The 13307-nt window shown below is 48.9% G+C and overlaps 2 protein-coding genes across 7 annotated transcripts; one reads left to right on the top strand and one right to left on the bottom strand.

The window, feature by feature from the left end:
- On the top strand, positions 1-6271 carry NAXE (NAD(P)HX epimerase). Of its 2 annotated transcripts, none has more exons than XM_070367361.1 (7): positions 1-230; positions 365-473; positions 624-734; positions 813-926; positions 1688-1835; positions 2173-2381; positions 5895-6271. In XM_070367361.1, the coding sequence occupies exons 1-6, from the start codon at positions 49-51 to the stop codon at positions 2373-2375; spliced, it is 867 nt and encodes a 288-aa protein (XP_070223462.1). In that variant the 5' UTR covers positions 1-48; the 3' UTR covers positions 2376-2381; positions 5895-6271. The 2 variants fall into 2 exon arrangements, with proteins under 2 accessions (XP_070223462.1, XP_005898802.1); XM_005898740.3 differs by lacking the exon at positions 5895-6271 and adding an exon at positions 2695-2927.
- LOC102285538 (G patch domain-containing protein 4) lies at positions 3073-10875 on the bottom strand. Of its 5 annotated transcripts, none has more exons than XM_005898738.3 (9): positions 10798-10865; positions 9760-9838; positions 7493-7629; positions 6967-7040; positions 6767-6859; positions 6586-6672; positions 4814-4905; positions 4534-4584; positions 3073-4013 (listed from the first exon to the last, which is right to left on the bottom strand). In XM_005898738.3, exons 1-9 carry the CDS (start codon positions 10826-10828, stop codon positions 3260-3262), a joined length of 1398 nt encoding a protein of 465 aa, XP_005898800.3. In that variant the 5' UTR covers positions 10829-10865; the 3' UTR covers positions 3073-3259. The 5 variants fall into 5 exon arrangements, with proteins under 5 accessions (XP_005898800.3, XP_070223458.1, XP_070223460.1 ...); XM_070367357.1 differs by having other exon boundaries at positions 7493-7602; positions 10798-10849; XM_070367359.1 differs by lacking the exon at positions 9760-9838 and having other exon boundaries at positions 10798-10875.
- Between the last annotated feature and the right edge of the window lie 2432 nt (positions 10876-13307).

Below are 13307 nucleotides of genomic sequence, written 5' to 3' on the forward strand. Positions count from 1 at the left end.
GCTGCGCATGCGCCGGGCGGGTCGGAGGGCTCCCTCCTGGCTAGCTGGATGTCCGGTTTGCGGGCGCTTCTGGGGCTCGGGCTGCTGGTTGCAGGCTCGCGCCTGTCACGCGTCAGAGTCCAGGCCGGCTCCTGTCGCGCAGGAGCCACCTGGTGGGTACCGCAGCGACTGATCTCGGGTGGCCGCGGGGACTCAGAAGTCATGGCGAGTTCAGCAGTGAAGTACCTGAGGTAGGCGAGGTTCTCAGCGGGCAAGCGGGGCGTAGGACTTGGGTGGAACCCAAGGGGGCGGGACCTGGGGCGGCAGCGCCGCCCGCGCGAGGGAGCACCTGAGGGGTGGGGACTCAGGCCGTGGGTTTCCTCAGCCAGGAGGAGGCCCAAGCCGTGGACCAGGAGCTGTTTAATGAGTACCAGTTCAGCGTGGACCAACTTATGGAGCTGGCCGGTCTGAGCTGTGCCACAGCCATTGCCAAGGTCAGTGGCACAACTCTCGACCTTTGGGGCAAGCCATTGTACAAGCTCCCCTGGCCTAGGCACAACGAAGTGAGGGGAGGGACGGCCAGGCCAAGCCTGGTCTGTCACTGCCCAGAGTCCCCTCTGAATCCCCTTTGACTCTGCCTTCAGGCATATCCCCCCACGTCCTTGTCCAGGAGCCCCCCTACCGTCCTGGTCATCTGTGGCCCTGGGAATAACGGAGGAGATGGCCTGGTCTGTGCTCGACACCTCAAACTCTTTGTGAGTACGCAGGGAAGGGCTGTGGGGGAGAGGTTTCCAAGACCTGGGCTTGACTTAACCCCCTTCCTTTCCTCATAGGGCTACCAGCCAACCATCTATTACCCTAAAAGGCCTAACAAGCCACTTTTCACTGCACTGGTGACGCAGTGCCAGAAAATGGACATCCCCTTCCTTGGTGAAATGCCCCCAGAGGTAGGTGGCTCCTGTTCACTGCCCTCCTCAGTACTGCTGCCTGCATCCTGCTCTTCCCTCACCTTTCCAGGCTGAGCTCACTTAGGACTCTTCCTCTCTAGATTAACTCTTAGAGGGCAGGGAGAGTGCCTGACACAGGTGCTTAAAGTATGCTACCTGAATGGAATTGGTGTCATAGGGTGTGCTCCATTTATGAGTTGCTGGGGGAAATAAATAAAGCTTTATTTCCCCTTAATCTCCCCTGGTCACTCTTTTCACACTGTAGCCAATTCCTCTTCCCCTAGCATGTGGTAAATACATTATGTGCCCCTCTTGGGAACTTATCCTTATCCTAAACCCTTTCTTCAGATGATGGATTTAGGAGTGGGTAACTTGAGAACGTTTTGAAGTTCCTTAGCACGTTTTACAGATGAAGAGACTGAGGTGCAAAGGAAGGTTAAGTGATTTGTCCAAAGTCACACATCAGTTCACAGCAGAGGCAAGGCCAGAGCCTGTCCCTCCTGACTCCAGGTCTCAGGCTGTCCTACACTGTAGCCTCTCCAGTGGTTGGCAGACACTCAGAGCGGAAAATGTGACTGGACTCAGCTTGGCCTCAATCAGTGACTTGCACTGAACTCCAGGCCTCAGAATGCCATTAGAATGAGATTAAAAATTCTCCCTGTGCCTATGGCCTTTGGGTACAGAGGACAGCCCTTTTCTGTTAAGGGTTCTTTATGAAGCTGCTAGCTGTGACATCTTCTCCTTCTCCTGCTCTACCACAGCCGATGCTGATTGATGAACTGTATGAGCTGGTGGTGGATGCCATCTTTGGCTTCAGCTTCACGGGTGAGGTTCGGGAGCCATTCCGCAGCATCCTGAGTGTCCTGAATGGACTCACTGTGCCCATTGCAAGCATCGACATTCCATCAGGTGCTGGGTTCAAGGAGGTTGGGGGGATCAGGGCCCTGCCCTGTCTTGAGGTAGGTAGGTACCTAGGAGTTCTTGTTTCTGATTCAAGGTTTCTGATTTCAGAGTCTAGAGGTGCAGAACAGAGCCAAAGTATGGCTGAGGAACAAAGAGTTTAGGAATGCCCTTTATATGTTGACTGTGAGACCAGAGTCCAGGAGTATGTGCAGCTCCAAGGACATGATTTCCTCATGGGGTGACCCAGGGGGCTTCCCACTCCTTTAAGATTAGACCAGAGCAAGGTGTGGAAGGGGACTGGACATCTTGGTCCCTTCTGCTCTGACTACCACCACCTTTTCAGGATGGGACGTGGAGAAGGGAAGCTCTGGAGGGATCCAGCCAGACTTGCTCATCTCCCTGACAGCACCCAAAAAGTCTGCAACCCAGTTTACTGGTCGTTACCACTACCTGGGGGGTCGCTTCGTGCCACCTGCTCTGGAAAAGAAGTACCAGCTGAACCTACCACCCTACCCTGACACGGAATGTGTCTATCGTCTGCAGTGAGAGAAGGTGGGGGGCATTCTTTTCAATAAAGACTTAGTGCCTCTCTCCCAGAACTGTGGAGTCCTAGGAGCTCTTCTGACAATAACGGTTAAGAGATGGCACAGCCAGAGAGCAACTCTGGAGAGATGGTGCACTCTCTCTGGGAGAACAATATGCATGAGAGGTTTCTATGGCATTTGGGGGCAATGACAGTTGACTTTAAGATGCTGAAAAAGGCTCCCAGCTGAGGTATGCGTCCTTTACACGCACAGAGTTCTTATTAGGGATGCAGACAGGGAGCTGAGTGAGGTTCTGTGAACTCTCTCTTTTCACTTAACAGCATAGCAAGACTACCAGACTTAGAAGGAATTTCTTCAGAGGCCTCTAAGGAAACTAGTTTGTATTCAAGACCTTCCCGGGCTGAGAATGGAGATGACAGTCACAACTTATCTACAGGCTAGAAGACCAAGCTGATGTTTATTCAATTTGGTATAGTTAGAAACTGGCAATCTATGGGCTGAATTTACATGTTTTTCTTAGCCTTCAAAATAAAAAGTCAGTATATTTTCCATAGATCTACATTTTCAGCTTCTTTTAGCCAAGATGTCTCTTCAGATGTCTGCATTCCCATTGCCACAGCTCCCCGTATCCTGGTCCCTTAGCTGCCTGGCCCCTGCAGGTGCCTGAGTGCACCATCTCTGGGTTAGATGCTGTAAGGGGGACTTGCCTCTCCCTTGACTCAGACACGGCACTACCACTCTCCTCTCAGCGGACTGCTGTTCCGCAGCTGATTCCTCCTCAGGAGGGACTCCTCGCTGAGAGGGTGCCTAAGACTGCGTCAGCTCAGGCCCCTGAGGCCTCAGCTCCTGGAGGGGCATCAGTTGGGCCCCACCGTGGCCTGGCCTTCAGTCTCTCTTCTTCTGTTTCTTCTTTTTTGCTTTCTGCGCAGTGTTGACTCCAGGTCCATCCAAGACTTCCTCCTCCTGATACTGCCGTCTTTTCTTCTTGCTTCTCCCCCTTTTCTGATCACTGCACGATCTGCTTTCTGCTTCTCTGGTCCCACTATCTACGAGAGCCTCTTCAACTTCTTCATCCTCTGTGTTCAAGTCTTCTTCCTCATGCTGCCGCCTCTTCTTGCTTCTGCCACATGGGTGAGTGTATACTCTCCTCTCTGCTTCCTCTGTCCCAACTCCACTGACAGCCACCTTGCCTCCCTCATTATCTAAGACCGCCAGCTCCGCCTTCTCCTCTTCATGGTGCTGCCCCCTCCTCTTCTTCTTCCTGAAGGACCGGTCGACGTGCTCTCTGTTTTTCAATTCCCCAAGCCCACCTGTTCTTATGGTCTCTTCCTCATTTTCTGTGGCTGTGCCCTCTCTCTCATCTGTGACTCTTTCTTCTTGATGCCGTCTTTTCTTCTTCTTGCTTTTTCTGATGCTCTCGTCAGTGTGTTCTGAGTACTTTTCTGCACTCCTTTCAGTTGTTGTAGGCTCTTCCTCCTCTTTCTGCTTCCTTTTCTTTTTCTTTTTTTTGGGGGACTTGCTCTCAGACTGCAGTTGAGGGACCCCAGGGTCCTGGCCTTTGAGCCGAGCCAGGAAGGCCTGCTCCTGGGCCTCTAAGCGAGCAAGCTTAGCTTTCATTGTGATCCCAAGACGGGCAGCCCTGAAATAGATGGGGCCCAAGTCAGAGGGGGAGAAGGCAATGGCAACCCACTCCAGTACTCTTGCCTGGAAAATCCCATGGATGGAGGGGCCTGGTGGGCTGCAGTCCATGGGGTTGCTAGGAGTCGGACACGACTGAGCAACTTCACTTTATTTTTTCACTTTCATGCATTGGAGGAGATGGCAACCCACTCCAGCGTTCTTGCCTGAAGAATCCCAGGGACGGGGGAGCCTGGTGGGCTGCCGTCTATGGGGTCACACAGAGTCGGACACGACTGAGGCGACTTAGCAGCAGCAGTAGCAGCAGCAAGTCAGAGGGAGGCTATCAGGGAAAAGAGGCCTAATCTTTCCCTAATCAGGCAAAGTTGGTAAGGAGGAGCTACCTATCTTCAGGCAGCTTCAGAAATGGGCAAAGAGTAGGAATCATTTCCTCTGGGGTGAAGAGTGGCACAGGCCACCCTCAATGGTGGGCTTGTGATGGGGAGAACAGAAGGGAGCCCAAGAAGCCAACCACTACTTACTTGTGTGCTGTTCGTCCCTCGCAGGCCTGGAGCAGCATCTCATCGGTCAGACTGTTGGAGAGGGGTGGGAATCAGGAATTACAAGTGGTGGAAAGGCTTGACCTCTCCTTCCCTCTAAAACATTCACCAGTGAGTTCCTATTTAGAACCTGGAAGTGCCAAAGATTAGTACAACAGTTCCACCCACCAAGAAGACCACAGTCAAGCATTATACTGGTCCTTTCTTCTGAGATTTGAAGGCATCTCCTCCCATATGCCCCAGCACTAGAAAGAAGTCTCACACATTTGGAGGCTTGGGCTCCTGGCTGTCGTCATCACTGCAGCTTTCCCAGTCCTTGTCTGGCTTCTCCCCACTTGAAGTCAGTGTGGCCGTCTAGAAGGAGGAATTGTGGGGATGGACAAGGCCCACTCAACACCACCGTCATCCCACTTCCCTCTGGAAACCACTCCCAACCACCATCTCAAGTAGCCAGAGGCACAAATCTGTCAGCCCCCGACGTCATTCCTTACAGACCTCCAGAGAGGTGTGCCAACCTGCATATGTCAACTTGGGCAGGAAGTGGGCTGCAGTTGGGAATGGGTGGGGCAGGCGCAGTCCTGGCTCCCTGGCCCACAGCCAGCTAGCTAGTGGGCAAAACAAGGAGAAGGGAGGGACAAGTGCTTGGGTCATCAGGTCTTTACAGTGGGACAAGTGCCCCCTGGCGGTCATCTTATGGTTCTAGCAACAGACAATAAAGATGGTTCTTTTCACAACCTGTGCGCCCCCTGACCCTGCCCCAATACCTATGCACAGTTCTTTATTTAACCAGGTTAAGAACCTACTATGGATTAAAAGGCTAGGGATACAGAGTGGAATAAGAATGAAATGGGTGCAGCCAACATAGATCCTACGTGGTTAACAGGGAAGGAGATGTGGCAGAACGTAGGCAACTATGAAGAAAATACTGGCGGACTACAGTCCGTAGTGTCCCCAAAGAGTCAGACATGACTTAGTGACTGAACAACAATTATCTCTGCCAGAGGAGGGGTACCTGACTCAGGCTTCAGGGTTTGGGGAATAGTTCCTACAACTAACTTGGCTTTGAAAGACAAGGAAAAGGTCAGCAGGTAAAGGAAGCAGAATGTCCCAGACAGAGGGAGCATATGCAAAAATTTGAAGGTGAAAAAACACGGTACCTGAAAAAGATTCAGAATCAATCTGGCTAAAGCGTAGATAGAGGTCCTGAGAAGTGGCAAGAAACAGGCTAGGGAAGAAGGCGAGGACAAGGCCTGAAGGGCCATCCGAGTCCGTCTGACACCTGTAGACTGTGTCATCCTAGGTCAAGGAGGAGCCAGTGACACAGTGAAACTTGTGTTTTACAGAGAACACTCTGGATGCTTTGTGGAGGATGAACTGATTGGCATGGGGATTGAGACTACAGTGAGGAGCCTAGCTAGTTATGAGGCTGTGAAAGAAATCATGCAGGAGATGATGGTCTGAACTGGGGCTGAAGATGGCCACAGGATGAATGGGAGAGATCTGCTGGATAACATGCAGAGCCCTTAAGCAGGTAATGGAAGATGGTTAAATGTCAGCTCCCTTCCATTGGCACGCCAGAAAAGGGAAGTCTGAACACCTGGGTTCTAGTCCTTGGCTAGAACAGGTTTTTATTGTTACTAGCCACCTGTGGGCTCTTCAGTGAGCCACCTGCCCCCTTCTGGCCACATCTGCAAAATAAAAGACAATGGGTCCAATAATCTCTCAGGTCTCCTCTGGCTTCTAAGTCCTTTGAAATAGATGTCCCCGCCCTGGTCTCCTCTGGCAGCTCCTGACTGTCCCCCACCTCCCACTCCCTGTTGCAGCCCCCTCAGCAGATGGCAGGGATCCATGCAGCCTGAAGATTTCAATTCTTGCTGAGGATCTGGGCAGTCTGGGTCAGCAACAGCGAGGTTAGTCACAGGACCCCACTTAGGACAGTCCTGAGAACAGGTAGGGCATGCAAGGCAATTGTTCAGACCCCAAGAGACCAGGGAAGGGAAAAGGGTGAGCCCTCTCACCCCCAGCCTCTAATACCTTCACAAACTTCTGATACAGCAAGTTGGGCTTGGCATGATCCTGGCGGGTGGTCTCCTTAGATAGGCGTCTTATCTGTACTCCGTCCTGGGGGAAGTATGTGTGAGTGGATGCCACGTCACCCTCACCCCCACGTGTCCCAGGCCCTCATGTTTTACATGCCTACTATTAGAGCTTATACCTGCCGAGTTTCCACCACCAAGTTGGCTGCAGTCTTGTTGAACAGATCATTCCACCAGTGATTTGTGAACTCCTTGGCAGGGTCGTGTCCCACCTGCCAGAGAAATGTGAACTCAGGGCTTGTCATTCCCCTCCCTCATCCTATTTTCAAGGCCCCCATCTCCCATCCCCACTGACCTCCCGCAGTCTGTCCAGTCTTACCCCATAAGTGTCCTGCTTCAGCGTCACCCTGAGGGCCTGGGTGATACCATTCTCCTTCCGGCCCAGGCCTTTGCCTGCAGAAGACAGCGAATGACCTGGCTTATTCCACTGCCTGCCCTAAGCCCTCACAAAGCAACCCTGGCACATGCCACTCCTTGTCATTCCACACACCTAGCATTGGGCGTGCCCCATCCCTCTCAGAAACCCTCCCAGTTCACTCTTTCTAGTACCTCTCCAGACGGTCTGCATGTCTTTGAGCCCAAACTCTCTTTTCCCATAATTCTCTCAGGACAGAGGTCGTCTCTTTCCCATTCCCAGTTCTCTCAGCCACTTCCTTCTCACTAGCCACAGTCATATTTCTTCCCTTTTCTGGAAATGTCAGCAATTTTCTTCTGCAAATTTTCTCTTTAACTTTTCCTCTTCCATTGAACAGACTACATAGAGGTTAATCCAGGATAATGCCTCTCCCCTGGGCACAGGGTAGTGAGGGAGTTGGGGGATGTGGAAGGGGCCCCATGGGAATCACCTTGAGTCCATCCATGCTTTAGCAACTGCTCCTCAGCAAACTTCATCCCCCGACTCTTGACCTCGGGGGTGATACTCATGGTGAGAAAAGTCACTATCTTCAGGCTCTCACTGGAGAAGAAGCAGTCACTGTCATCCCTTTAAGAGCAGAGGAGAAAGTGCTCAAATCATGTACCAAATCCGTCCTGACTGCTCTTAGAAGAATTCTTTCCTGGAGCTGAAGCAGAGACCAAGCTGGGAGGCCTGGTCCTTAGGGAGCTCCCTGACCACTGAGAGGTCAACATGCTGAAAGTCAAGGAGGACCAATATTAACGATAATACCTAAATTTATGGAGAGCGCACCACACGCTTTGCTAAGCTTTGCACGGATCATTTCATGTAATCGTCCCAGTCCAGGAAGATTTCCTAAACTTTGCATTCAGGAAAGTATTACTACCCTTTTGTACCAATGAGGAAACTAAAGCCTAAAGAGGTTAGGTGACTTGCTCAAGGTCACACAGCTGATGCACGTAGAATTCAAACTCAGGCAGCTGGTCTGCAGAATTCCCACTCTTTACCGCTACCTGACAACATCTCCCATGATTTATTACCATGTTAAAAACAAAGCAAAGCAATGAGATGTTTGTTAACCTGAGTGATGTCTGTCTGTGCTCAGCTGTGTGATTCTTTGTGACCCTTTGGTCTGTAGCCCGCCAGGTTCCTCTGTCCATGGGGTTCTCCCAGCAAGACTACTGGAGTGGGTTGCCATCTCCTCCTCCAGTTATAAGACAGCAGTGCTTAATAGAGCCTGTATCCTATACCTGTGCCCAGCATTTACACTGTCCTCTTACTTGGTGTGGGGGCTTCACCACCACGGTCTTTCCATCTTGTTGGAGCACCCTTTTTGAAACTGTCCAGCTTGGAAAGGTGCTCTTATATTTAACAGGAGGATTACACATACTATTATACTGTCTCATTTAACCCTGACAGTTCTGTAAGACAGATATTATCCTTATTTTATAGAGGAGAAAAATAAAGTCTCGGTTTCTTGCCTGGCTTCTTATACAGCTGGTAAGAGATGCAGCTAGAAATATGAGCCCAGGATGCATGACTGTATAGTAGCCCTGCTTCTATTACATTCCCAGCTACAAGTCATCCCTTAGTTATCAGCGGGGGACTTGTTTTAGGACCTGCCATTGATAACCAAAACCCAAATTCTATACTCAGCCTTCCACATGCCAGGATTCAACTAACCACAATGGTACTACTGTAGTATTTATTGAAAAAAATCCACATTTAAGTGGACCCATGCAGTTCAAACTCATGCTGTTCAAGGACCCACTGTAGCTGCATTTCTTTATAGTCATTCAGGTGTTCCTCCTTTTTGGACTCCACAATGCCATTATCCAATGCCATCATTGGAGGGACCGATGTTGAAGCTGAACCCACCTGATGCGGAGAGCTGACTCATTTGAAAAGACCCTGATGCTGGGAAAGGTTGAGGGCCAGAGGAGAAGGGGAGGACAGAGGATGAGATGGTTGGATGGCATCACCGACACAATGGACATGGGTTTGGGTGGACGCGGGGAGTTGGTGCCTAGAGTGCTTCAGTTCATGGGGTCACAAAGAGTCAGACACGACTGAGCGACTGAACTGAACTGAACTTATATATCAAAATCTGCCTTGAAATGGTTAAGATGGCTTATTACACAGACATTCAAAACTAAGACAATCACTGCTGCTTTGAGTTACTAAAGTTAACTTTTGTATTAAGATCACTTATTAGAGGCATTGCAGAACCATTTTAAAAGTTGATTAATGGCAAAACTGGGGCTTCCCTGATGGCTCAGTGGTAAAGAATCAGATTGCCAATACAAGAGACGCAGGTTTGCTCCCTTGTCTGGGAAGATCCCTTGGAGAAGGAAATGGCAACCCACTCCAGTATTCTTGCCTAGAAAATCCCATGGACAGAGGAACCTGTTGGGTTACAGTCCATGGGGTTGCAGAGAGTCAGACACAACTTAGCAACTGAACAACAACAACGGCACTACTGGAGTAATCCTCTAGCGTCCCCAAGTGAGAACTTTGAAAGCTAAAATTTTCATTTGTGTTTAAGAAGGTTTACTAAGTACGCTAGTAAAAAAATCAGACACATCGTTAAGTTACCTAACCCTCCTAAACATTACATATTAAGCTTAAGAATGATGACTAGTCTGGTTAGATATGAAAAGTAGCAAATTTAGGGTGACTCACATTTCTGTTCACACTTCTACTTTGAAGGATGATTACCTGAAAACATAACTTTCACCCTGAGAGTCCCAACAGAGAAGCATTGAGTGAAGAAATTGCCCTATCCTGCTTCTTGATACTGCAAGAGAAATAAAATTCAAACACTGAGGGCTTTAAGGACATTTCAAAACTCTGCCTCTTCTCATAAGTTATTTCTGATCTATTATAACAAAAACAACTAACATGCATTTACTCAGTGCCAGCATGTTGCTGTTTCACGCATATTATCTCATTTAATCCTTCCAACAACCCCACAGGGAGGTGTTTTGGGTTTTTGTTTTAGCTGCCCCAGGTTCCTTGCAGGATCTTAGTTCCCCAACCACGGACTGAACTCTAGCCCTCTGCAGTGAAGGTGCAGAGTCCCAGCCACTGGACCACCAGCGAATTCGAAGGTGTTTTTACTGTAACTTACAACTGAAGAAATGGCACTGAGAAGTTTAGCTACCTGCACAAATCAAATAGCTGGTTAAGTAGCGGATCTAGGATCTCAGGCACTCCAGAACTGGTGTTCTCAATCACTACACACAGGTTCATAGCCATTTACGCTTTAAACTCTAAGACTTACCACAGCCTATGCCTTGTCGCATTAATTCGAAATTATATTATATACCACAGCCTATGCTTAGTCTTATTCTGCAATCCCTGATGCACTTAATGCAGCTCCTGAATGCGTTCAGTCCTTAATTGTTGAACTGAATGACACAGGTAGGAATTTCCTTAACCGACCTAGAACAGGTAACTGTGGACAGAAGCTAGATCTCAGGCTGTGCTCCGCAGTCTTTGCGAAGGCTGGGAGCACATTTTCAGGAACTGTCTTCTTTCCAGTCAACGTGAGTTTTCTGGAGAAGGGGCCCTGGGCTACCATTCTTACAGAGGTTCTTAAGAGCTGGCTCCTTTCCCTAGGGTTCCTTCCTGTGGAGGTTAAAACTCCAGCCCTCCGACCGCAGCTTCACTTGAGTAGAACTATTCCCTTTCTGTCACATTTGCCCCTGAGCCCGGGCTATGACAGTCACCATTCGGGGGACTGTAGCCCCTTACCGTCATTGCGAGGTCCTCTCCGCAGAAACATGTGACAAACGTGACTTGTGCGCAGCCATCTTCCCGGAAGTGCTGTTTCGACCCTTCTAGGCTGTGGAAACCATAGAGATGCACGCCGGATCTGAGTCTCTGTGGTTCCCAGAGAAACTATTTCGGAGAGGCTGGCTAGCCATATGGTTGCCATAGAAACTCCGCCCCAGAGCGAGCCCATTTCTGGAGATTCGAGTGGTATTCTACTTATTGCCTCCCAGCAGGCCCTGAGCAGCTAAGGGACTTCAGTCCTACCTGGCTTTGTTGGGGTTCGGAGAATAGCTTTGGGTCCGACATTGACTAGTCCCAGGCACAAATACGAGAAAGGAAAAATTTAGGTGAAAGCATTGAGAGTGGCCTGAGAGGTTCGTGGAGGCAGAGAAGGAGGTAGTACCTCTGAGGTGATTAATAATTCAGGGGATGAATACTCAGCCTACGGGGACAGTTTTTTGTGTTTTTTTTTTTTTTAACAAAATCCTAGAGGTAAGAGGTTTCAATAGGTTCATCAAACACATTTTGATTCACCACTGTGTGCCAGGACCTGTTCTTTGGTACTGGTGATACAAAAATGCATAAGAGACGAGTCCTGACTTCGAGGAGCACTTTGTCTAGCCCAAGCAAAGTTGGAAGCTCGAGTGGGACTGGAGAGGCAAAATCCCGAATGCATGATAGGTTGAGGAGTTCAGACTTGGCTTGTAAGTATGAGAATCCATTGAACAGGAGAGGGAAAGAACATATTGCAAAGAAGTCAGCAAGAGAGGTTGCACATCCTCTCATCCCCACAGTGTTCTTAGGGGCCACTGAGCCACCCAGGAACTAAAATCTGAAGGGAAAAGTTTTCCCTTATTTGCGTCCCTATATCAATATTTACGGTAACTTAGCACCGCCCCCCGCCCTCCCCCCCCCCCCCCAGGATCTTCAAAGAGAAAAGCTGCCATTTCACTCAAGCTTTGTCACAATTGCTCAGTATGTCATACTACCTCATTCCAGTAAGTTTTTTTTTTACATGAAATTAATTTTCCTTTTAAAATGTGCTACATGGGAACAATACCTTAAACAATGGATCTTGGTTAGTGGGCTTTTAGATGCTTTCATAAGTGATGTGGAATGCTTCAAACATACTGTTCAGAGGTTGGATTCAATAGAGGAACATTTCGTGAATGGCAGTCAGATCTGAGTCCTTTTCCTGCTCAAGAGCAACCTTTCCCTGGTCCATAAAATTAGAATGTTGGACTAGTGCAATCATCTTTACAAACTTGGTTTTATTGTAGTGTCTCAGGAGCCACTGAGAAAATTCCATAGATAGGGTTTCAATTTCCACCATTTCCTCACTCTATCTCCCCTGTCTATCTAATATTACATATTATACTGTGGTCATAAAAGAAGTTTGAACACTCATGAATAGGGCAAGGGCCCTTTTCAGCCCACAATTTCTGTTCAGTATACTCTTTGTTGGCCATTCTGAAAACCTAATGGCCATAATTTGTTGAATTGAACATTCAGAAAACTAAGATCATGGCATCCAGTCCCATCAGTTAATGGCAAATAGATGGGGGAGGAAAAATGGAAGCAGTGACAGACTTCATTTTCTTGGACTCCAAAATCACTGCAAACAATGACTGCAGCCATGAAATTAAAAGACACTTGCTACTTGGAAGAAAAGCTATGACAAAACGACTGCATATTAAAAAGCAGAGACATCGCTTTCCTGTAAAGGTCTATATACTCAAAGCTATGGTTTTTCCAGTAGTCATGTATGGATGTGAGAGTTGGACTATAAAGAAAGCTGAGTACCAAAGAATTGATGCTTTCAAACTGTGGTGTTGGAGAAGACTCTTGAGAGTCCCCAGTCAATCCTAAAGGAAATCAACCCTGAATATTCATTAGAAGGACTAATGCTGCAACTGAAGCTCCAGTACTTTGGCCACCTGATGAGAAGAACCAACTCTTGGAAAAGACCCTGATGCTGGGAAAGATTGAGGGCAGGAGGAGAAGGGGGCAACAGAGAACGAAATGGTGGACAGTATCATCTACTTGACGGACATGAGTTTGAACAAACTCCAGGAGATAATGAAGGACAGGGAAGCCTGGCGTGCTGTGGTCCATGGGGTCGCAAAGAGTTGGGGACGACTTGTTCAGTCGGAGCAACTGAACAGCAACAACAACAACATAACTTGTTGACTCAAGATTCCGAGTCTGGCCTAGGAACTTGAAGTCCTGCTCTGCCTGGCTCACTCAGTTGATAAACATTTATTAAGGGTCTTCTATAGACCAGGGACTAAAGGTCCAGCCCTAGTTCTGTTGGGCTTCTTGATCATGTGGGGGTGTAACAAGTTACCATGAATTAATGTCAGTGAGTGATGAGAGCTGTGGCAAGGTCGGAACACAGTGCTGACGGGGTAAGAGGAGAAGTCAGGGCCCCTGCAGGCCTGTCCCTGGGGGCTATGTGAGGTTGCCAAAGAAGAAATGGGCCTCCAGGA

Source organism: Bos mutus, chromosome 3 (genome assembly GCF_027580195.1).
Source record: "Bos mutus isolate GX-2022 chromosome 3, NWIPB_WYAK_1.1, whole genome shotgun sequence".
NCBI classification, from domain to species: domain Eukaryota; kingdom Metazoa; phylum Chordata; class Mammalia; order Artiodactyla; family Bovidae; genus Bos; species Bos mutus.